At 55.5% G+C, this 18,908-nt stretch overlaps 1 protein-coding gene across 2 annotated transcripts; it reads right to left on the reverse strand.

Moving 5' to 3' along the window:
• Positions 1-18: 18 nt before the first annotated feature.
• LOC112104254 (transcription factor E2F4) lies at positions 19-18,574 on the reverse strand. 2 transcript variants are annotated; one of them, XM_026653829.1, is made up of 10 exons: positions 18,411-18,574; positions 14,312-14,421; positions 13,404-13,565; positions 12,604-12,647; positions 8,561-8,622; positions 8,002-8,287; positions 7,146-7,337; positions 4,575-4,622; positions 1,767-1,811; positions 19-1,470 (listed from the first exon to the last, which is right to left on the reverse strand). In XM_026653829.1, the coding sequence occupies exons 1-10, from the start codon at positions 18,534-18,536 to the stop codon at positions 1,355-1,357; spliced, it is 1,191 nt and encodes a 396-aa protein (XP_026509614.1). In that variant the 5' UTR covers positions 18,537-18,574; the 3' UTR covers positions 19-1,354. The 2 variants fall into 2 exon arrangements, with proteins under 2 accessions (XP_026509614.1, XP_026509615.1); XM_026653830.1 differs by lacking the exon at positions 7,146-7,337.
• Positions 18,575-18,908: the final 334 nt, after the last annotated feature.

Below are 18,908 nucleotides of genomic sequence, written 5' to 3' on the forward strand. Positions count from 1 at the left end.
TGGGGGGGGGGGGGGGGGGGGAGGCTAGAGCTGCTAGAGGATAGCCAGTTTGCTGAGGGCAGTGGCACTGCTAGATCCAGCCCCAGCAGCTCTGCGGCCAGCAGAAGCAGGAGAGCTGCTGCAGTCGGATGTTTAAGAAAAGTGCAAAGCTCAGATTTTCTCAAATCCAGAATCGGGGGAGGTGGAGCCTGGCAAACAGTGCAAACCCAGAGACCTGCAGAGGGGCTTTCTACTCCAATGACCAAAATTCAGAGGCATGCAAGGCAGAGAGAGCCTCAAATCGCCAAAAATTACAGGAGACCTTTCATTAACAAGGGATGAGGAAAACCCGGGCGGGAGGGGGGAGACGCAGAGAGAGCATCACACCAGGTAGCACCCTGCCACCAGATCAGGAATGGAAAGCAAAGGCATCCGGCCTCAGGGGAAGAACCCCTAACACACTGGCAAGCCCCGCCCTGGAGCAGATGCTTGGTCTGCCTCAGAGGACATTGCTGTCTGTGCTTCAGCAAAACAGACCCAACTCGTCATGGCAAAGTGCTACCGAATGGGTCCACATCCACCTCCTGCCACACCAACCCAGGCTCGAGCGGAAGGCGGGGAGGACAGACTGGTTCCCAGACATCAGAAAAAACGGCCCCTCAGCACAGCTCCAGGAGAGGGAGTGGGAATGGAGCCTCTTCATGCATCAGCACAGAGGTTTAACTAACAAGGCCTGATGCAGGATTGCCAACTCTGCCGGGGGGGAGGGCGGGGGGAATGCAGGACTCAGCTCAGCTCCTGGGCCCCAGGAGCAGCACAGCCAGCAGTTGCCAATTGCTTTTCACTTGTCAAATGAACTAGCTGGAGTCACTGAGGACCAGAGCTCACAGCCGAGCATGGCCACCCTAATCGGAGAGGGGCCGAGGCTGCCGCCCACTGATGGGTTCAGCTAACTACTTCTGGGCTTGCGAACTGGCCATCATACTAAGACGCTGTCTAGCAGCTGATGCCTAGGAGATGCAAAGTGCCTGTGGAAGTGCAGGAAATCCAAGGCATGCGGATGGGAGGAAGCTCTGAGAGGCACATGGGCAAAGCCGTACGGGGAAGGTTCAAACACGGAGCCTTTCGAAAGAGGCCTAGGATCCAGTGGAGAGACAGATGCAGCGGGGTGAGGTAACTCGAGGACCTGGCATGTGCAACACGGAAGAGAGAAGCTACGGGGAGGCTCCCAGTCCGCAAGTCCATGTCTTGGTTCTAGTCCGGCCAAGAGCCCCTCTGACTCTCATCCAGCACTAGCACAAAAGGAATCCGAAGGAGACTTTCCAAAGCCAGCTACAAAACAGTCCGTTCACCAGCCCGGCCGCTGCCCGGGGAGTCAGAGGTTGAGGATAGGCACGTCGAAGAGGTCGCAGACGCCTTCGCTCTCATCCAGGTTGTAGATGTAGTCGTGGTCTCCGGGGGGAGGGGAGAGGCGGAGCAAGGGAGCAAATACTGTTGAAGAGAAAGCAGGGTCCTGCTGTTCACAAGCCTAGGAACCATCCCACCTACCACCCCCGACTGGAGCCTCCAAGTCCTGTCACAGGGAGACCTCAGCTCACACTCATCCCACTCCTCCTTCGCAGCAGAGGAAACGGAGGGCAGAGTCTGCCGGAGGCGAGGGGGGACTGAGTGCCAGACAGTGTGGGGCTGCCCCCCGAATGCCAGACGTCGTACAAACGACAGCCACTGCCACCCCCATCCCCCAAAAAAGAGAGAGAGTTCGGAGGCAACAAAACCCAGCAACTCACCTTCGGACGACATCAGCTCTTCCAGCAGCTCGGAGTTCATACATTCTGGGGGGAGACAGCAGGGTGAGGGGCGCACTCTGCTTTCCAAGCGCCTAGGCTTGCTTTTCCTCAATACCCTTCCCCTCCCCCAAGTTCTTTCCTCCCAGTATCACGGAAGCCAAGTCTCAGACCTGAACTACAGGTAGCTCTGGAGCAGACAAATAGGAGCGCAGGACTCGAGCCATTAACTCCGTGGCAGAGGGAAACTGGGCCAAGAAATCCTGCAAGATTCTTGTGCCTGCTCCAGCATGACAAACCCTGCGACAGCGCCCCCAGCTGGCCCAGGTCTGGGACTGAGCCTCGTCCCTGCGACAGCGCCCCCCGCTGGCCCAGGTCTGGGACTGAGCCTCGTCCCTGCGACAGCGCCCCCAAGCTGGCCCAGGTCTGGGACTGAGCCTCGTCCCTGCGACAGCGCCCCCCGCTGGCCCAGGTCGGGGACTGAGCCTCGTCCCTGCGACAGCGCCCCCCGCTGGCCCAGGTCTGGGACTGAGCCTCGTCCCTGCGACAGCGCCCCCCGCTGGCCCAGGTCGGGGACAGTACCAGTAATGCAAATTTTCCCCAGCCTAAACATATTCCAAACACTTCTTTAGCCATTTCTGCTGCAGTCTCTTTTTAAAGTAGGCCCACTGAAACCTGGCAAGTTCGCAGTCCTCACTGAGGACAAGTGACTGCTTGCATGTGTGGGGGCAGGGGATTTACTGGGGAGGGAGAGATAAAAATAAAAACTAAGCAATTAAAAACACGCATCTGATCACAGTCTCTCTCTCTCCATTAACCAAGACAGTCGTCAAAACGTGAACAGGTTTCGACCTAAGCTGTGCCCACGTGCACCTACAAAGAGATTTTACCAACTAGCTCCTAGGACAATCAATACTCCTGGACAGCCACATCCATGATGTGTTGCTTCCCCACTCCCCAGAAGATGGTCTGCAAACAGCCACAGAAGCACTGCCCCTCCCCCAGCCAATTCAGCATAGCGAAGAGGGAATTGCAAAACCAAAATCATGCAGGATTTTTTCCTTTTCCTTAAAAAAGGGGAAATTAAATAAAAAATCCATGTTGTTAAGTCTCCTACAGCAACGGTAACACGGGCACTGCCGAGATCCTGCTTGCTTGGTGGGATGTTTGAAAACCAAACGGTAAGCTATGAAGCTCCACATATAAAATGAAAGACAGGACGCCTCCTGGCCTTCCTCTGCACGCCAGTGGGCAGGAACTTTAACTGCCCAGCCATCGGTCCCAACCCAGCCCCCAGGCCATGTTACTGTTAGAATGCAGAGACGCGAAGGTCGGAGGGATATTTGCTGCAGGCCCCATCTCTCTGGGTCCGGTAGTCACTGCGCATGTCAAACCTGTGCTTTAACACTGCACAAACCAGTTGTTTTAAAGAGAGACTGTTCTAGGGACGTCTCACCAGCAGCCCCCGAGGTCAACTGCACCTTTCCCCTGCTGCTGCGTTTACCTTCTCTGCAGGATCTGGGGCATTCCCTCTCCACTGGCACAGAACAGGGAGTATTTATCTCCTGCGGGCACTGGCATGGCGCTCGCTGTGTACCGGCACAGCACATCTGCTAGCAGTGGGCTAGGAAGGGCAAGCTGGGGTGCTACAGCTGTTTATCCGGCCCATACAGCACAGCCTGATTTGCTGCCTGGTTGCATTTCACCTGTGTCACACACGCATGCTCTGGCGGGGGGAGCCCAAAGCACAGAGGGGCGCTGGACATGTGGATTTGGTACAGAGGATTTCATGGGCCACCAGCGGAGTCTATTCTGGGAGCTCACAACATGTGACTGAAGCCCGCCCGGCAGGCCTGGGAGGGTGAGTGGAGCGCTTCATGGAGACCGCTCTTGTGCGGTGACCTGCCGAATGGCAGCGGGACACACTCTATGTGCTGCACTTGGTTGACATGCCCCAGTGCTGCAAAGCAGCGGCGTGTGCTCAGCTTGTTCTCTGGAGGCAGCCAGGCCAGCTGGCATCTTCACAGCAAGGCCAGGAAGAACCGCGCCAGGGGCTCAAGAGAGCAGCTCCGGTGAGAAGAACCAGCAACGGGAAGCCCATGTTACCTACATTAGACTGACTTCCTTAGCATTCCTCACCCTTGGTACCATTGTTCAACTGCATCACTCAGCGCTGCGGGGGATTAGCCAACGGCCCCAGGCTTTTTAACCCATGGTGCCAATGGGACAGCCTCTGAGCTGGGCGAGAAGAGAGCCACAACCCGCCATGGCCAGTCTTCGGCAACACCAGTACAAGCACTGTGGGGGACTGCAGAGAGCAGAGACTAGTCTAGGCCGGTCCTCCACTCCACTAGCCCTGTGTGCACAACTGAAACAATACCAGCAGGGTCTGACTTATCACCTTAGTCGAGACGCTACAGACCAGACGGGGGCAGGCAGGAGGGGAGCCTAGGGCACCATTTTATGTTAGTATGGGGGTCGAGGCGGAGATTCGGTCCATGTCTGATGCGCTGGCAATACCCGTTTGTTGGCAGCACTGGTCACCAGTATAGACGGCGGCAGTCTGAACAGATTAACCGCTGTCACCCCAGAAGCCTCCAGCAGAGGTCGCTCAGCATCTAGTAAGCACAGAGACTGCAGGTGCCTTACAGAACCAGGTCCAGAGAGGAACCTGAAAGGACTCCTGTGCACGGCCTCCTTCTTGTGCCAAGGACCAGTAGAGGAGAGCTGAGAAAGGGAGGGAGAACAGAGCCCTTCTCCCCTGAGCACAGGCAGGCACAGGGCAGCAGGGGTGGGGAGGGATCAGTGTACCTCGTGTTGGATCAAACATCTCCGAGAGTTCTTTGGGAAGTTCCAGCACTGTAAAGACAATGAACCAGATTAGTTGGCATTGCACCATGCAAGGTCTGAAATACAACAGCACACGCCAGCCCCACCTAGGGGCCCCGTCCTCAGTCACCCACACTGTGGCCCAGCACACTTCCCAGTACGCGTTCTCCCCGCACACGGCTTGCCATCCATCCGAGTCTCCACACCTGGGCGCGACACATCCAGGCAACCACCAACCCACATCCCTGGAGGGGGACACCACCCCCTGCTTGGAAACAGGGGCTCTGCAGAGGGAGGGTCCCAGACTCAGAGAAATGAGAGGACGTGACCATAAGAGCTAGCCCCCCTGCCTGCCTGGACAGCTTGCTCCCATACAGTGACTGTGCCAGACAACATGGCAAGCTGAACGTAAAGTAGGCAGCAGGTGCCCTGCATTCCATCCCACGCTGGTGCTGCCAGCTGAAAATTCTGCAGCAGCTTCATTTATATTAAAAAGCTGGAGGTTTACTACTCTCGGAGCTGTTGTTTCAGGCTGTCTGCAGACTCAGGAACACAAAACTGCAGCAGCGACACCTGGGTCATGTTTTCAAGGCTCTCTTCACAACCAGGAGGGCAAGTGTGTTTTCCCCCCTGAACATCAGCTCAGATTCGGGAGTACAAGTCTATGTCAAAGGAAGGAGGAGCACACAGATAGGGTGACCAGACAGCAAGTGTGAAAAATGAGGACAGGGGTTGGGGGGTAATAGGAGCCTATACAAGAAAAAGACCCCAAAATCGGGACTATCCCTATAAAATCAGGACATCAGGTCACTCTACACACAGAGTTCTGCTCACCTAGTGCTCTGTCCAGCCTGGCCTTCAGCAAACCAAGCAGCTCCCTGGAGACTATTCCACAGCCAGACACTGGACCCACTCCTTATCTCAGTCTCCCCATTCTTCCTTGTTATACTGTTCTCCCCTGGCCCTCCTTCCGCCCTATGTCCTAGTCTGTCTAATGCTTTTCACCACAGCCACTGGCACTTCAATTAGTCGCCGGGACACACCACAAGACCAAGTCAGCAAGGCCTAAACCTTGAGGAGCTCTCACAGCTGTGGCCTGCAGAACCATCAGTTAACATGGTGCGACCCCAACCCTGGGAATCCCTCCCTTGGTCCCTCTTGAGCTCCTGGACATGCGGCCCAGAGCTCTTCCTATCTACGGGCCACTCCGTGAGGCCCCCCTGAGCCCCTCGCATTCTTTAACGAACGTGTCTTCAACCCCAGCGCGGCCGGGCCGAGCTATCACACACATCACACAGGTGTGGGAACTGAGGCTGAGTGACTGGCTCAGGGTCACACACGCATTCTTTAGTGTAGCAGGGAACTGAACCCAGACCCCCAGAGTCCCAGGCAAGCACCCTCACAACTGGCCCCCCCACCCTCTCTGGCCACAGCATGGAATACCAACACTACGGGGTGGGGTCCGTGCAATGGCCTGTCTCTCCTGACCAGGCCCATCAATGGAAGCGGTGGAGACTCTCACCCCACCTGCGTCTCTGCTCTCCTGCCTCACTCCCTCCTCTCCTGGTTCCCCATTGCCTCCTCTCAGCCTGCTTCAGGCACAACAGCGTGGGCCGCCTCCCCATGCCACGCACCCTCTCCTTTCCTCTTCAAACCCTTCTGGCTCAGCCTGTGGAATTTCTAGGGGCTGGCAATTCAGCACAGGGGCTCTGCCCCCAGGGTGACTCCAGAGCCACCACAGGGCGGCAGGGCAGCTGTGCTCTGGAAAGGAAACAGAACGAGCGTCCTGGCTGCTTGTCAGTAAAGAGCCCCCAGCCCTTCCCCACAGAGCCAGGCTGTTTGCAGTGCCTGGCTGTAGTCCAGCTCGGCTTCTCTCACGTCCCCTAGAGGGATACGGCTCCACTTCCGGCTTACACTGCCGCACTGCGTGAAACAGCCGGCAGGTCCCATCCCGGAGCAGGCTGCGCTCCTGGGGCGGGAAAGTGATGCCCATGGATCTCTCAGCAGAGCAGTGTGAATACCTTAGATGAATGTCCCTACAGAGAGGCTCAGTGTGACTGTAACCCTGAGGACTGGGATGAAATTAAGAGGAGAGGGAGGCTAGTTATCAGGAGAACCCTCCCAACAGACTAGGGAACAGTCCCAAGGGAACGGCTGAAAGCCCCCCTGGACTGAGGCACTCAACTGGACAAAGCACTAAAGAAGGGACTGTTAAGGGAGAACCCTGCACCGCTGGCAGGTAACGGGAGGGATAGATGGGGGTCCAGAAGGGACCTCTTGGGTCAGAGCGTCTGCTACCAGCCTCAGAACGCAGACAGTAAACAGCGTCTCACCAGAGAGCCATCTCCGTCAGCTTTTTCACCCTCACCGCCGCCGTGCACACAGCTCCCCTGGGGGTTCAGGGATCTGCCTGTCCCTGCCTTTAGATCCCAGCTTGCAGGGCTTGACTGAAGCCTCTCAGCAGAAAGCAAAGCAGAGCTCAGCCCTGTCTGGGCAGCGCCAACAGCACTTCAGCCACTTGCCTGCGGCAGAGTCCCCCAAGGCCATACTCACTCTCTGTGGGATCTGGCTTGATTGGCTCAAAGGAGGTAGAGGGATTGGGCAGGACGGAGCTGCTGTCTAGCGAGGCAGATGACTGGAGCGGCTGCGTATCTAACACCGGCGGCTGGCTGGCTGGCGTGGCCACCGAGCTGAGAGGGTCGAAGTCGCTGCTGCTCTTGGACTCTGCTGCCGAAACGCTGCATTCTGTTACACACACGGGAGGGCGGGGCGGATTTCAGGGGACTCCAGAATACGTGACCCCAAAGCAGCAGCCACAGCCCCCAGCAAATCCAGCCGCTGTCCCCTCGTTAACAAACCTGGCCTAAGTGCAACAGACACTGGCATGTCCACAGACAGATGGCTTTCTGCCTGGTTCTCTCTCCCCCGGATGAGCCTGCGTCCCTAGCACACACAGACTCGCTGTCCTAAACTCTCCTACTGCCCCCAGAGGCTGTCACCTCCCACAGCACCTGCTGGCATCTTGCTGGCTGAGAGCACTGTCTCCATCACACTCCCAGCCAGCTGGCTGGGAGGTAGCAGAGGGGTCACTGCAGTGAGGGGATGGCCAGCCTGGCCCCAACCAGAACAGGAGGTAAGGGCTGGAATTTACTGACTCAGTGCTCTAGTCATTGCACTTCAGCTCCCATATACGCCCACAGCCCATTGGTCGTGGAAGACGTAGGGCGGAGCTGGGAGGATCCAATGGACTACAGAACAACTCTGGCAGGGACGGGGGAGATCCACGTTTCGCTGTATCTGGACATTCGGAAGCATTCCCATATGAACTCCAAAGTGCTTCTAAAAAGCCTCCCCCATTCCTAGTTGGTACCTTCCCACTCGCCTGGCCACCAGCCCACTCCTTGCTCACCTGGGCTCGTTGTTTTCTGTGCAGCCGGGCTGTGGTCCTGAGTGCTGGTCGGTGTGGGCGTGGACGGGTGCGTACTGCTGGGGACAGATGCCTCCTGGAAGTGGGCAACAGGCGATCTCTGTGATTTAGCGGGCACGACTGGCTGGCACTGAATGAGGTCTTCAGGGGGAGGGACAGGGAGCACCACAGGGGGGGAGCTCAAAGCATCTTTGTTTACGAGGAGGACATCAATTGGACCACTAGTGCTTTTCAGATGGATCTGATATTTCTTCTGTCCATTCAGGCCCTGAAGAAATCAGGAAGCAATCAGATACAATTAACAGCAGTCCTCAAAACAGGACTTTAGCTTCCCGGGGCAATATCCGCGCTCTGGAATGGCTCAGCATGCTACAGGAGCTCCTGCCTCCCTCAGACAGCTGCTCCCTCTCCTCCCACAGCTACCCCTACTCCAGCACACTCGGCATGATCCTCCTTCCCCCAACAGAACAGCAGGCAAGCCATGCCCACTCCAGCCAACCCAGGCCACCTCCATCCCAGCCTGATCGAACACAGCACCCACCTCCGGAATGGGAACCTCCAACCGAGTGCCTGACGGGGCTCGAATTGCTAGGAGGGTGTCTCCTGTGAAAACAGACTGGTCAGCGCTCGAAGGGATACCTCTGGCTGCTGGGCCCACTGTGGGTTGTCATTCACCCAGCCCCTCCCGGGAGAACTCCTGCGCACTCCCACCAACCAGGGCTGGGCCACCCTGCCTTCCTGGGGAATCACCATCCATCCTTCACAATGCACCCCTGGCCCAACACACTAAACAAACACAGAAAACAGAGCGCTAGGGGCAGAAGCGCACGCACTCAGACGTCATGGAGGTCCCTCCCAGGGCAGGACCAGGATGATCCGAGAACACTTTGTATGGGTATCCTGAATGGCATGCCCTTCCTGCTCCCTGGAGAGTCCCCCTCTTGCCCCAGCACTGCAGCTCAGCCCTCTGACACAGCCGGATTCCCGAGGAAGGGCTATTCTCTGCACTAGGCCCCAGTTCAGTTTCCACAGTCACCAAGCGCTGAGCCAAAGGAACAGGGAGTTATGTGGATTAACACTGTTTGCGCTGGTTTTTAAACGTGCCCCATAGCCACTAATGAAACGGCCAACAGGACAGCAAGCAGGCCGGGAGCGAAGCTCAGAAATCAGACAGACGCTGAGTCCAGCAATAGCTGTGAGTAGGGCCAACACAGGATCGCAGATACTTGACTCCAAAGCTTTCATCCTTTGAGAGCGAGAGCGAGAGCTCAGATATGATCTCCAGGGAGCTGTCCTAGGACCCTGCCAGCGATTCAGAGCTCTTGTGTCGAGTGCTAGGACTCTGGTAGCAAGAAAAGAGGGTCTGAGCGTCTCCAGAGGAAAAGGGAGCTAGGGGCAGGGATAGAGACCTGTGCAGGGAGTGACCCCAGAAACAGCCAAGTTCAGGTCAAAGTTTATGTGAGTTATTGAAGTTAGCAAGGAAGGGACACCAAAAGGGGAGCAGTCGGGGCCCATACCCAGCATGTGCCGAGCTGAGCTGGGAATGCCACTGCCTTGAAGACTCTTTGATGTTGAACCCCTTTCTTTCCAAAGATGTGCACGTAGTCGTAGGAACTGAAAACAAGTCAGCTTTGTGCAATATCAAGCCACCAGTAAGCAGGAAATTCCCAGCATTCCTGCTGCTCCTGTAGTACTAATTTAGCTATGCTGCACACCTTCCGTCAGCTCTGGCTGGCACCAACACCACGAGTTCACGTTTAACACAGAAAACAAGACTAGAAGTTGTGACGAAATGGGGGGTTTTCTTGTTTTCTGTGGAGTTTCAATGGTTTGCATGCGGAGGGGGTGGGACTCAGTTTCCCTGGGTGTTACTGGTTTAACGAGGTGAGAGGAGAGGGAGTGTGTTTTGCAGAGGACCGGAGAGAGGACTTGGGGACCCAGCCGATGGCCGGGAGGATGGATACCCCAGCGACCGGTGACCTGGTGACCCGGAGACCCAGCTGAGGAGACGCAGCCAGTTCTGGCCAGTGGGCGGACAATGGGCTGCAGAGTGAGGACCCAGTGACCTAACCAGCCGGTTCCAGCCAGAGGACAGAAGCGAGGAGAGGAGGCCCCGGTTTACAACCCTGTTTACCTGGAGAGAAGACAATGGACAGAGGCGGGGCCTGGGGCCGGTGATCTCAGATGCCCAGCTGGGGGGCTCTGGGCTGGAGAGGGGGAGCAGGCAGAGCCCACCTGGATGCAGAGAGACTGGGATGTGCTGAGGGAGGCCAGGCCTGAGGCCCTGAGTTTCCTGTGCTGTGTTCAACTCTCCATAAATCCTCCTGTTTTATGCTGGCTGAGAGTCACTCCGGGCTAGAGAACAGGGTTGCATCAACCCCTTCGGGGGGGAGGCCCTGGGGGTCCAGAGCGAGTGGACTCCCTGAGGGGGCCCACGGCAGAGACAGACGTGCTAAGGCTCAGATAGGTGTGGCTCCAGGAGGTGGAGGGGCCTGACCCCGAGAGAGAGTGGACCCCTGAGAAGGGCTGTCGCACTGAAAGGGGCACCCCCCACGGACTGCACGGGGCCAAGAGTGGGCACGATCTGTGAGTCCGTGACAGAAATATCATACCCATGCAGCACAGCTGCACTCATGCTGGCCTCTGTGTGACTGACATTTCAGCCTTTACATGGCACAAATTAGTTTTTTGCCTTTAACTTCTCATGGTTTATTAATAAAAATAGGTAAAAGGGAGGAAAATCCCAAAAGTCACAAAAAAGGAAGAACAGTGGGAGAGAAAGTTCTTTGATCTCAGCCCAGTAACTAATGGCTCTCCTTGTAAATTCCCTGGCCCAAAGCAACCTGGCTTACAAAAGTTATTGCCAAATCTTGTGGCGTTTGAAGAGTGAAGAATCTTCAGCAATTTATCCTTACCAAATACATCTTTAAAACACATTAAAATATGGACAGAAGAGTCCTAAAGTACATGCTTAAATTTCAAACTTTCAATGTTACTACAACTATTGAAGCATGTTTCAAATTTGCCTTGAACTTTAAATCTCAAGAAACAAGCCAAGTCTGATGTTTGTGCCTTGATCTTTTTCGAGTTTGAGTGAAAATTTTAAGCTAGCGACATAAGGTAAATTGGTATTTTTTCCACTCAGTCTAAGAAACAGCGCAACCTATTTTCATTCAGTTTTTCAAAACAAATTCACATTTGAGATAGGGCCAAACATGGGAAACGTCAGCCCACAAGTCATTTCCTGAGAAAAGGGGGCAAGGTGGAATGGAAGTTGGAATTCAGCCTGAAGTACAAGGCTGTGATATAAGAGACCCAGCAAAGCAGCTTTCCAAAGATCACCAAGAATGGAAAGTCAGATCTCCTACACAGAGATCAGCTTCACCCCGGGAGGCCAGCTGGGATCACCCTGTAATACCACAAGGAGACAGGCTGAGATGTCTGTTTTAAAACAGTTGGATAATTCAGATCCGCTCCCAAAAAGACAATTGGTGACCTTGAGTCCAGCTACAAGGCCTTCCCACTGCAGAGTGAGGTTTGGCTTCAGATGTAAATCTGCTCTGAAGAGCAGGAGTGACAAGCAACCATTGAACTCTTTTAGACTTGGGCTCTTGCACCTCAATTGCCTCCCACACATAATGGCTACCACACAACATTTGTCTACTTCTGTCCCATCACATCCTCCCATGCGATTACAAGTTATTTGGTGCCTTACATTTTCCTGGTGCGTTACACAATCCCTGCCCCAAGGAGTCAGAGACCAGACATGGCACGGCAGGAAAGCTGAGGGTTGCTGTGCACAAGTTACTGGAAGGAAAACAAGAGAAGATTCCTGGAAGAAGGTGGCTCTTGAGGAGAAGAGAGAAAGAGCTTGGTGAGTAGGTAGAGAAACTGTTGCAAGCCCAGGAAGCAACATGAGGTCAGGCGCAGAGTCAAGAGAGGGGAGGACAATGGAAGGTGCGCTAAGGAAAGACGACTGGGAGGAACACTGAAAGAAATAGGAGCAAACGGTCAGGGGGAAGCGAAATCATGTAGGGCCTTGGATCTACCAGGGCCTTTGAAATAAAGGCATTTATTTGTACAAATGAGGCAAAGAAAAAGGAATGTTGGCTCTTCTCAGTCATATGCAAAGGCCTCCAGCTGGCAAGCAGCGCATCTCAGCCCTGGGGAGGGTTCTGCTATGGCTTCCCTAGGAAGGGATGACCTGCCAAGGAAAGCTGAAATCCTGCAATTAAAAACTTGCCCCATGGGATAACATGGCCCCAGATACAAAGGGACAGAGCAGACAGCCCCCTGCTACAAGTGTGCTCTTGGAATTCTATGGTCTACACCTTGCACAGAACAGTCCCACTCCCAGATAGGACTCCTCTGACTGCAAAGATGCAGCTTGAATTTAGTGGCAGCTGATCCCTGGGGTTGTGGGAGAAGATGCAGGACTGTCTCTTCACGGAAGACACAGAGAGCACATCTTGGCGACCAGCCATCTCCCTCCTGGGAAATGGGGGAGTACAGCTGGGACAGCCAGGTAGGTCTGCTGCCTCAGGCCATGGGAGATTAGTCAGGGGCCCAGCACCATCTCCTCACCTGTGAAGCACTTGCAGATATCTTCGTGCGTCACATAGGCTAACGTTCCTGTGGTTAAGGAGAAAAGGTGCAGCTTCCTGTGGGGACACAGAATTCAAAGAGCACCTGGTGTAGTGTCTCCTTCCTGCATGCAGACAATGGAATTCCTAGAAGAAGCTAAATGCCCGCACCAGAGCCTCTGAAGTGGTCTGCAGAGGAGGTCTACCTGCAGCAGGGTTAGCACTCACAGAGACCACCTGCCTGAGAATGTAGCACTGATGAGTCAGAAAGAGGCATTTCTGTCCCGAGTCTGTACTGAAGCGATTCCTTAACATGGTGCTAGGGGACACCACAGGGCCAGAAGTGATCGCTGAACCTCCTAACACACCTTCCCCAAAGGTGGAGCAGTCCCCAGTGGTCCCGGGGAAATTCCAACCCAGCTGATTACACTTGCCTCCCCAAACATTCCCTGCAGGGGCACATGGATAGTTGCTTTACTTGTTGTTGGGTCATGTTACAGCACGCTGTTAATCAGCTGCTGTGTGCTACCCCAGACGTGGATGCATTCAGGGCTGGCCATTATTATGAATTATTTGTCCGAGCGTACTCCCAGGAGCCCATCCTGCTAGGTGCTATGCAAGTTACATTTGTGCAATGCTTTGCGGGATTTGATGAGAAAGTGCTATAGACATGTAAGCTCATTAGTACTGGAGGGAGAGGCAACCGTCCCTTCAGGCCCAGCCAGCCTGCAGCCAGCCCAGGGGGAGGAAGAGGGAGAGCAGCAGGAACCGAACCGGGAGCTGGGGGGGCTGAAAGGATATCTGCTATTCTGTACGTCTTCGGTGACGTTTTTGATGCTCTGCTGGACCCACATCTTCTGCTGCTCCAGCTCCTGTTCGCGCTGCTCCAGGTCCTCTATCTCCGCCTTCAGCTCAATGAGTTTGTGGGCTATCTCGCGGGTGTTGCAGCCCGGGCCCACACCTCTGTGCAGACAGAGAGAGGAATGAGTGGCCCAGCCTCATTAAGGGAGAAAATAAAATTTGCAGAGGGCACTGACTGCACCGCCTTGGAAAGAGGAGCCACTCCCAGCCCTCTCCTGACACACAGAGGTTGGAGCCCAGCTCTTCCACACCTTACCAGCTCCCAGCAGTGCCAAACCCATTCTCCAGCACCACAGCTAGAGCCCTTCTCCCATCGTACACCAGGGTCAGAGGCCCCGGATCTCCCATCTCCCCACCAAAGCCTCCTTCCAGTACAAGAGGGTCAAAGCCTACTCTCCTACTGGGGGCAGAATCCTTCCTCTCTCAACACCAGGGTAAGGGTTGGAGGCATCTGTTCTGGTCAAAGCCCCTGCAAGTAGCTAGCATGCACCTGAAGCAACACCTACATACCTCAGCCGCTGGAGAAATGGCTCCCGTGTCTACACTAGCATTTCCCCCTCAAATTCCCCACAGCCGCTACTGGCACAGCTCAGCTAGGGGAGCGCTAGCGTAGACCAGCTGGCAGACACTGCACTCAGAATGCCAACTGAAGCTTGAAGCCATGGCTCTACTACCTCTGCCACCATTCCCGCCGCAGGTGGAGCTGCGCCAGCGGTAGCAAGGGCGGGAAATTTCAGAGGGGGAAACGGGGAGTGGATTGTGGACAAGGCCTCAAAGTGAGAGGAGCATTGAGAGGAACCCTTCTCCCAGAATCCCCCCACACTTCTCAGAGCATCTCAGTCACTCACTTCCACTGGATACTGTTCTTGGATTTCTTCTCGATCAGCCCAATGCCCTCCAGAACATTTGTGATGTCGTAGATTCGCCGTTTCTGCCGCACCGCCAAGGTATCCGCTGCCTGGGGGTTAGAGGTGGATGGCTAACTCCAGAAATTCCCAGTTACACTCTGCCCCCCACGGCCACTACATAACCTCAATTACAGATCAGACCCCCTGCTTCCAACCGCATCTCCTTTGTGCCCCCACTTCTCAAATTACAGATCAGACACTGTTCCCAGGCACATCGAAACTATCACTGATCTGACCCAGTCAGTAACACAGTTACTGACTATCTGCCCCACAATCCAATTTCTCATCCCACTAACACCTCATCAATCACAGACCAAACCCAGCCACCTCCCCAGCTCCTTTGGATTCCATGCGGATGGCTCATCTCCATGACATTGCCATGTTGGGAGGGGAATACACGTTACACCCATCTGGGGCTAGACGTTCACGTTCTAGGGAAGCTTGTGTGGCAACCTGCAAACTGGATGCATGCTCTTGACTGGTCAAACCCAGAGGGTAAGAAGGATGGGAATGGGGAGGTGTGGGGGAGAGAGAGAAGAAAGTGGGTCTACTAAAGGCAACAGTTCTGCACTGTCAGGGAGATGGGCTGGATAGTCCCACAGGCCTTTTCCACCTGACTTCCATGACGCTGGGTGGAAAGTGTCACCGCCTCCCTCAGGTGAGCCGCCAGCATCTCTCAAATGGGCATTGTTCAGCCCATGCACAAAAAGCTGCCCTCAAAATTTCAGCCCCCGGCTCTATTCTTTTTTTAAGCAGATTAGGGAGGGTGTGATGAGGCAGCTCTTGTACTACCCAAAGTTCTCCGATTTCCTTGACTCTCTTGGATGTAAGGCCCAGTGTCCACACAAGAAGGTTCCACTGGTGGAACTGTCCTTCGGTTGGCAGGAACTGCTGCACATTAACACACGAGTCCCTTGACTCCAGCTCCCATCCCAAGTAACCCCGCATAAGTGGGTATTACATCGGTGCTGGGCCAATGTGGACGCATCACCTGTCTGTACTAACAAACCCAGTGCCACACTGCACTGGATCTTGCAGAACAGACATGTCTGGCCACCTTTCTACACAGCAATGCTCCCGAAGCCACTCATCTGTTCCAATGATGCTGACAAACGTGACTCCCATTTGCCAGCCATTTCTGAAGCAAACACACACCACTTTTCTGACAGAATGTAAACATATTTGGTCACCTCCTGCATATGCCTGAAGCCAGACAGAGGTCACCAGTGTGAACACACACAGCTGGTGTGATATATATGGGTGTAACTCCACTGATGCATGTTGCACTGGTAGAACTTTCATGTGTAGACAAGACCTAGGTTTAGGCACGGGTATGAGATGGAGACTGTGTTGCTTACTCTGAACAAAGATCTCCAATGGACAAGGATAAAGCGTCTATGCCAATTCTCTACCCATAAGCTACCTTCAATATCACACAGTACAAGGCACGGATGACTCCTCTGCAGGCCACAGCAGAGGTAGGTATGGCTGTGTTTGCTTAGCTCTGTTATTTTCCCTCCCAGGACAGAAAGGCAGTAATGAGTAATTGTTGATCTGTCTCAAGGGCTCCCTGATGGAGGTACCACAGAATTCTGGGGAGAGAGTGACAGCCTTTGGGCTGTATTTAATAGCAGGATACAGAAGACAGGTCACTCTGCATCTCTGATTCACTGAACCTGGACTGTACAGGCACTTGGACTTCCCACTATCTGCCCACGAGTGGAGCCTCAGTGAGAGCAAGATCCAAATATGACCGAAGGGTGACGCAGCAGAGAGGATCTGTTGGAGCTGTTCCATTTGGGGCTGGGTGGCGTGGTGGCCTGTGCTGTACAGGGCTCAGATGAAATGACCTAGTGGTCCCTTCCGGCCTTAAACTCCATGAAATATTCACTGGGCCAAAGAAAGAGAGAATGACTCTATAGCCCAGTGGTTCAGGCATCCACCTCAGTCCTAACCACCATGCTATTGGCTACACTGAGGTCTCTCTCTCTTGGAGCGGTTCTGAAAAACCTGCCTGACAAAAGTTTCCTCACAACGGACAGGTTCTGTGAAAAGCTTCACTTTTGACAAATCAGCATGTTCCAGAAAAACCAAAACAAAACCCACATTTGATCAACGAAATTCTGACCAGCTTGAGAGGAGTTCTGCTGCATCCTAGCCACGCCTGGATGCAAAAGTGCTTCCTTCGCTCGGCACTCAGCCAGCAGGCCACAGCCCTTCCCAGATCTATTAAGCCTCCTGTTTTCAGTCATCCCTCCCTGAGCTCCCAAGTGGATGACTACATCCATGCCTGCTGCCTAGAGCAGCAATTGCAGCACTGCAGATCCCAGGGAGATTCATCCAGCTCCCTAGAGTGCCTCTACCCAGACAGACGACCCCAGAGAGAGACCCAGTTCTGAAGAGTGAGCATTCATTCCACTGTCTTAGTTCTCTGGACAGTGAAGCAGCTGGGAGTTTCTCCCCGTGGCCACCACCTGAGGTAAATGACATCACCTCTACTGACCTGGAGGATGCCAGTAGCCTCTCATAGGTGCCAACAGTTCTGGGAGGCAGATGCCCACCCCAAATGTCACTTCAGCACCCTACCCCCCCCCCCCCCCCCCCCCCCCCCCCCACACACACACCAACATGATAAGCAGCAGCTCCCAGGGGTAGAGGCTGAGAAGGCAGGCTGCAGCCCAGCACCATGGAAGGACATTCAGCTTAACCCCCTCCAATCTGCCCCTCGCAGCCCCATTCTACCTCTTCTCTCCAGGCCCCATCCTGAGCTTCAGTTTATCCAAAGCAACTTTTTTCATATTGAATCTCCCTCTCTGTCCCCCAAAATCGTCCGTGTTGAAAAGGCTGCTCATCAGGGTGCTGTGAGCTGCACGTTAGTGATCTAGGACATGGTGGGGTGAGATAGCTTTGGGGACAGACTGTGCAGTGCGCTTTTGTGATGCATAAACATGCCGCTTGGTGTCAGTGATGTGAGAAAATGCATGTTCATCTCATCACTTACATGCAATCTCCAGCGCTTCAGCCAGAAATGGTCTGATTTCCTCTCAGCTCCTCACCTCCCCAAGCATCCAGGCCTTTATCAGTTCCAGGCTGGAGGAGGCAGAGTGCTCTACGAGGGGCTAACCCTAAAGATCATTTGGAAACTTCAGCTAGTGGAGAACTGCACGCCCCGCTTGCTTAGCAGCGCTTTCCCTGCGCCCTGCAGATTGCACTGGTTTCCTGTCAGGTCCCGGATACAACGCAAGGGGGTGATTTTGATCTATGTATCCCTTCCACGTTGGGGTCCTGCTTAATTTAGTGCTGTTTCTCTGTGTTGCAACCTGAGACGAGCCGCCGTGCTAGGGCTGGCAGGTCCTGGATTTGATCCGGGATATTATGCTCTCAGCGATCGGACCTTTGACTCTGGAAATTGCTTCCCTTGTAGGTGGGACACAGACCGGGTGTGTTGGCCTTCAGGGCACACTGGAAGAGTTTTTCTGGGGCAGGGTTTTGGCTCTTTTGCAAGGGTGGGGGCAACTCCTTTCACGTTGTGTCACTATGCATTTATGATAGGGAAATTGACATATTTATAAATACTTACTCCCTAGAAATATGGCTGATACTGAGGGCTCCACCCAGGCCCTGCACCCCTCCCCTCTGCCCACAGCCCCGCACCCAGCCCCATGGCACTAATCACTACTTCCCCCAGTGCACATCCTTCCAGCCTAGCACCCAAGGGCACCAAACAGGGCACACCTCAGCCTGGCCTCACAACAGCTTGGGCCCTACACAGCCCCCCACTTGGCAGCCCAGGTAACCACTTCACACCCTACAGATACCCCCCATCCCTCCGCAACCTCCCATGGACACATACCCCCCGCCCGCTCCCCCCCAGATACCCCCCCGCCCCCCCGGGACGCCCCCCCCCCGGCTCTCGCCCCCCGGGACAGCCCCCCTCCCCCACGGGACAGCCCCTCCCCCCCTGCTCTCGCCCCCCGGGACAGCCCCCCTCCCCCACGGGACAGCCCCCTCCCCGCTCTCGCCCCCCGCCGGGCCGCACCAGCTTGAGGTCCAACACGCCGTCCTTGGCCTCCTGCAGCAGCGACACGAACTTGGTGGTGAGCAGCCCCAGGCTCTTCTCGTGCCGGCTCGGGGCCCCCAGGGGCTGCGGCCCGGACTCCGCCATCTGCCTCCCCGCGCCGGCTCCTCCGGTCAGCCCGGCCGCTTCCGCTTCCGCCCGCGGGGCACGACGGGAGCCCGCCGGAAGAGCCCCGCAGCCGGGGCGGGGGGCGGGGCCCGGGTCCGGCCCGTTGCCATGGCGAGGGCCGGGCCCCCTCGCGCTGCTGGGGCCGCGTCGCGCGCGGACCCTCCCTCGGGCCACGGGGCGACACGGGCCAAAGCCCGGCGCCGGGGCAGCCCCACGCGTGTCCCCCGCCGGGGCCGGGGGGAGCGATGCCTCGTGTCCGTCTCATCCCGCCCGTGCGGATCCCGGGGCGGGGGGGACTGACCGGACCCAGCCCGGCGGCTCTCGGCCTTTCCAGCCGCTGCCCCCCCCCGC

Source organism: Terrapene carolina, unplaced genomic scaffold, assembly GCF_002925995.2.
Source record: "Terrapene carolina triunguis isolate 2854851 unplaced genomic scaffold, T_m_triunguis-2.0 Scaffold165, whole genome shotgun sequence".
Classification (NCBI taxonomy): Eukaryota; Metazoa; Chordata; order Testudines; family Emydidae; genus Terrapene; species Terrapene triunguis.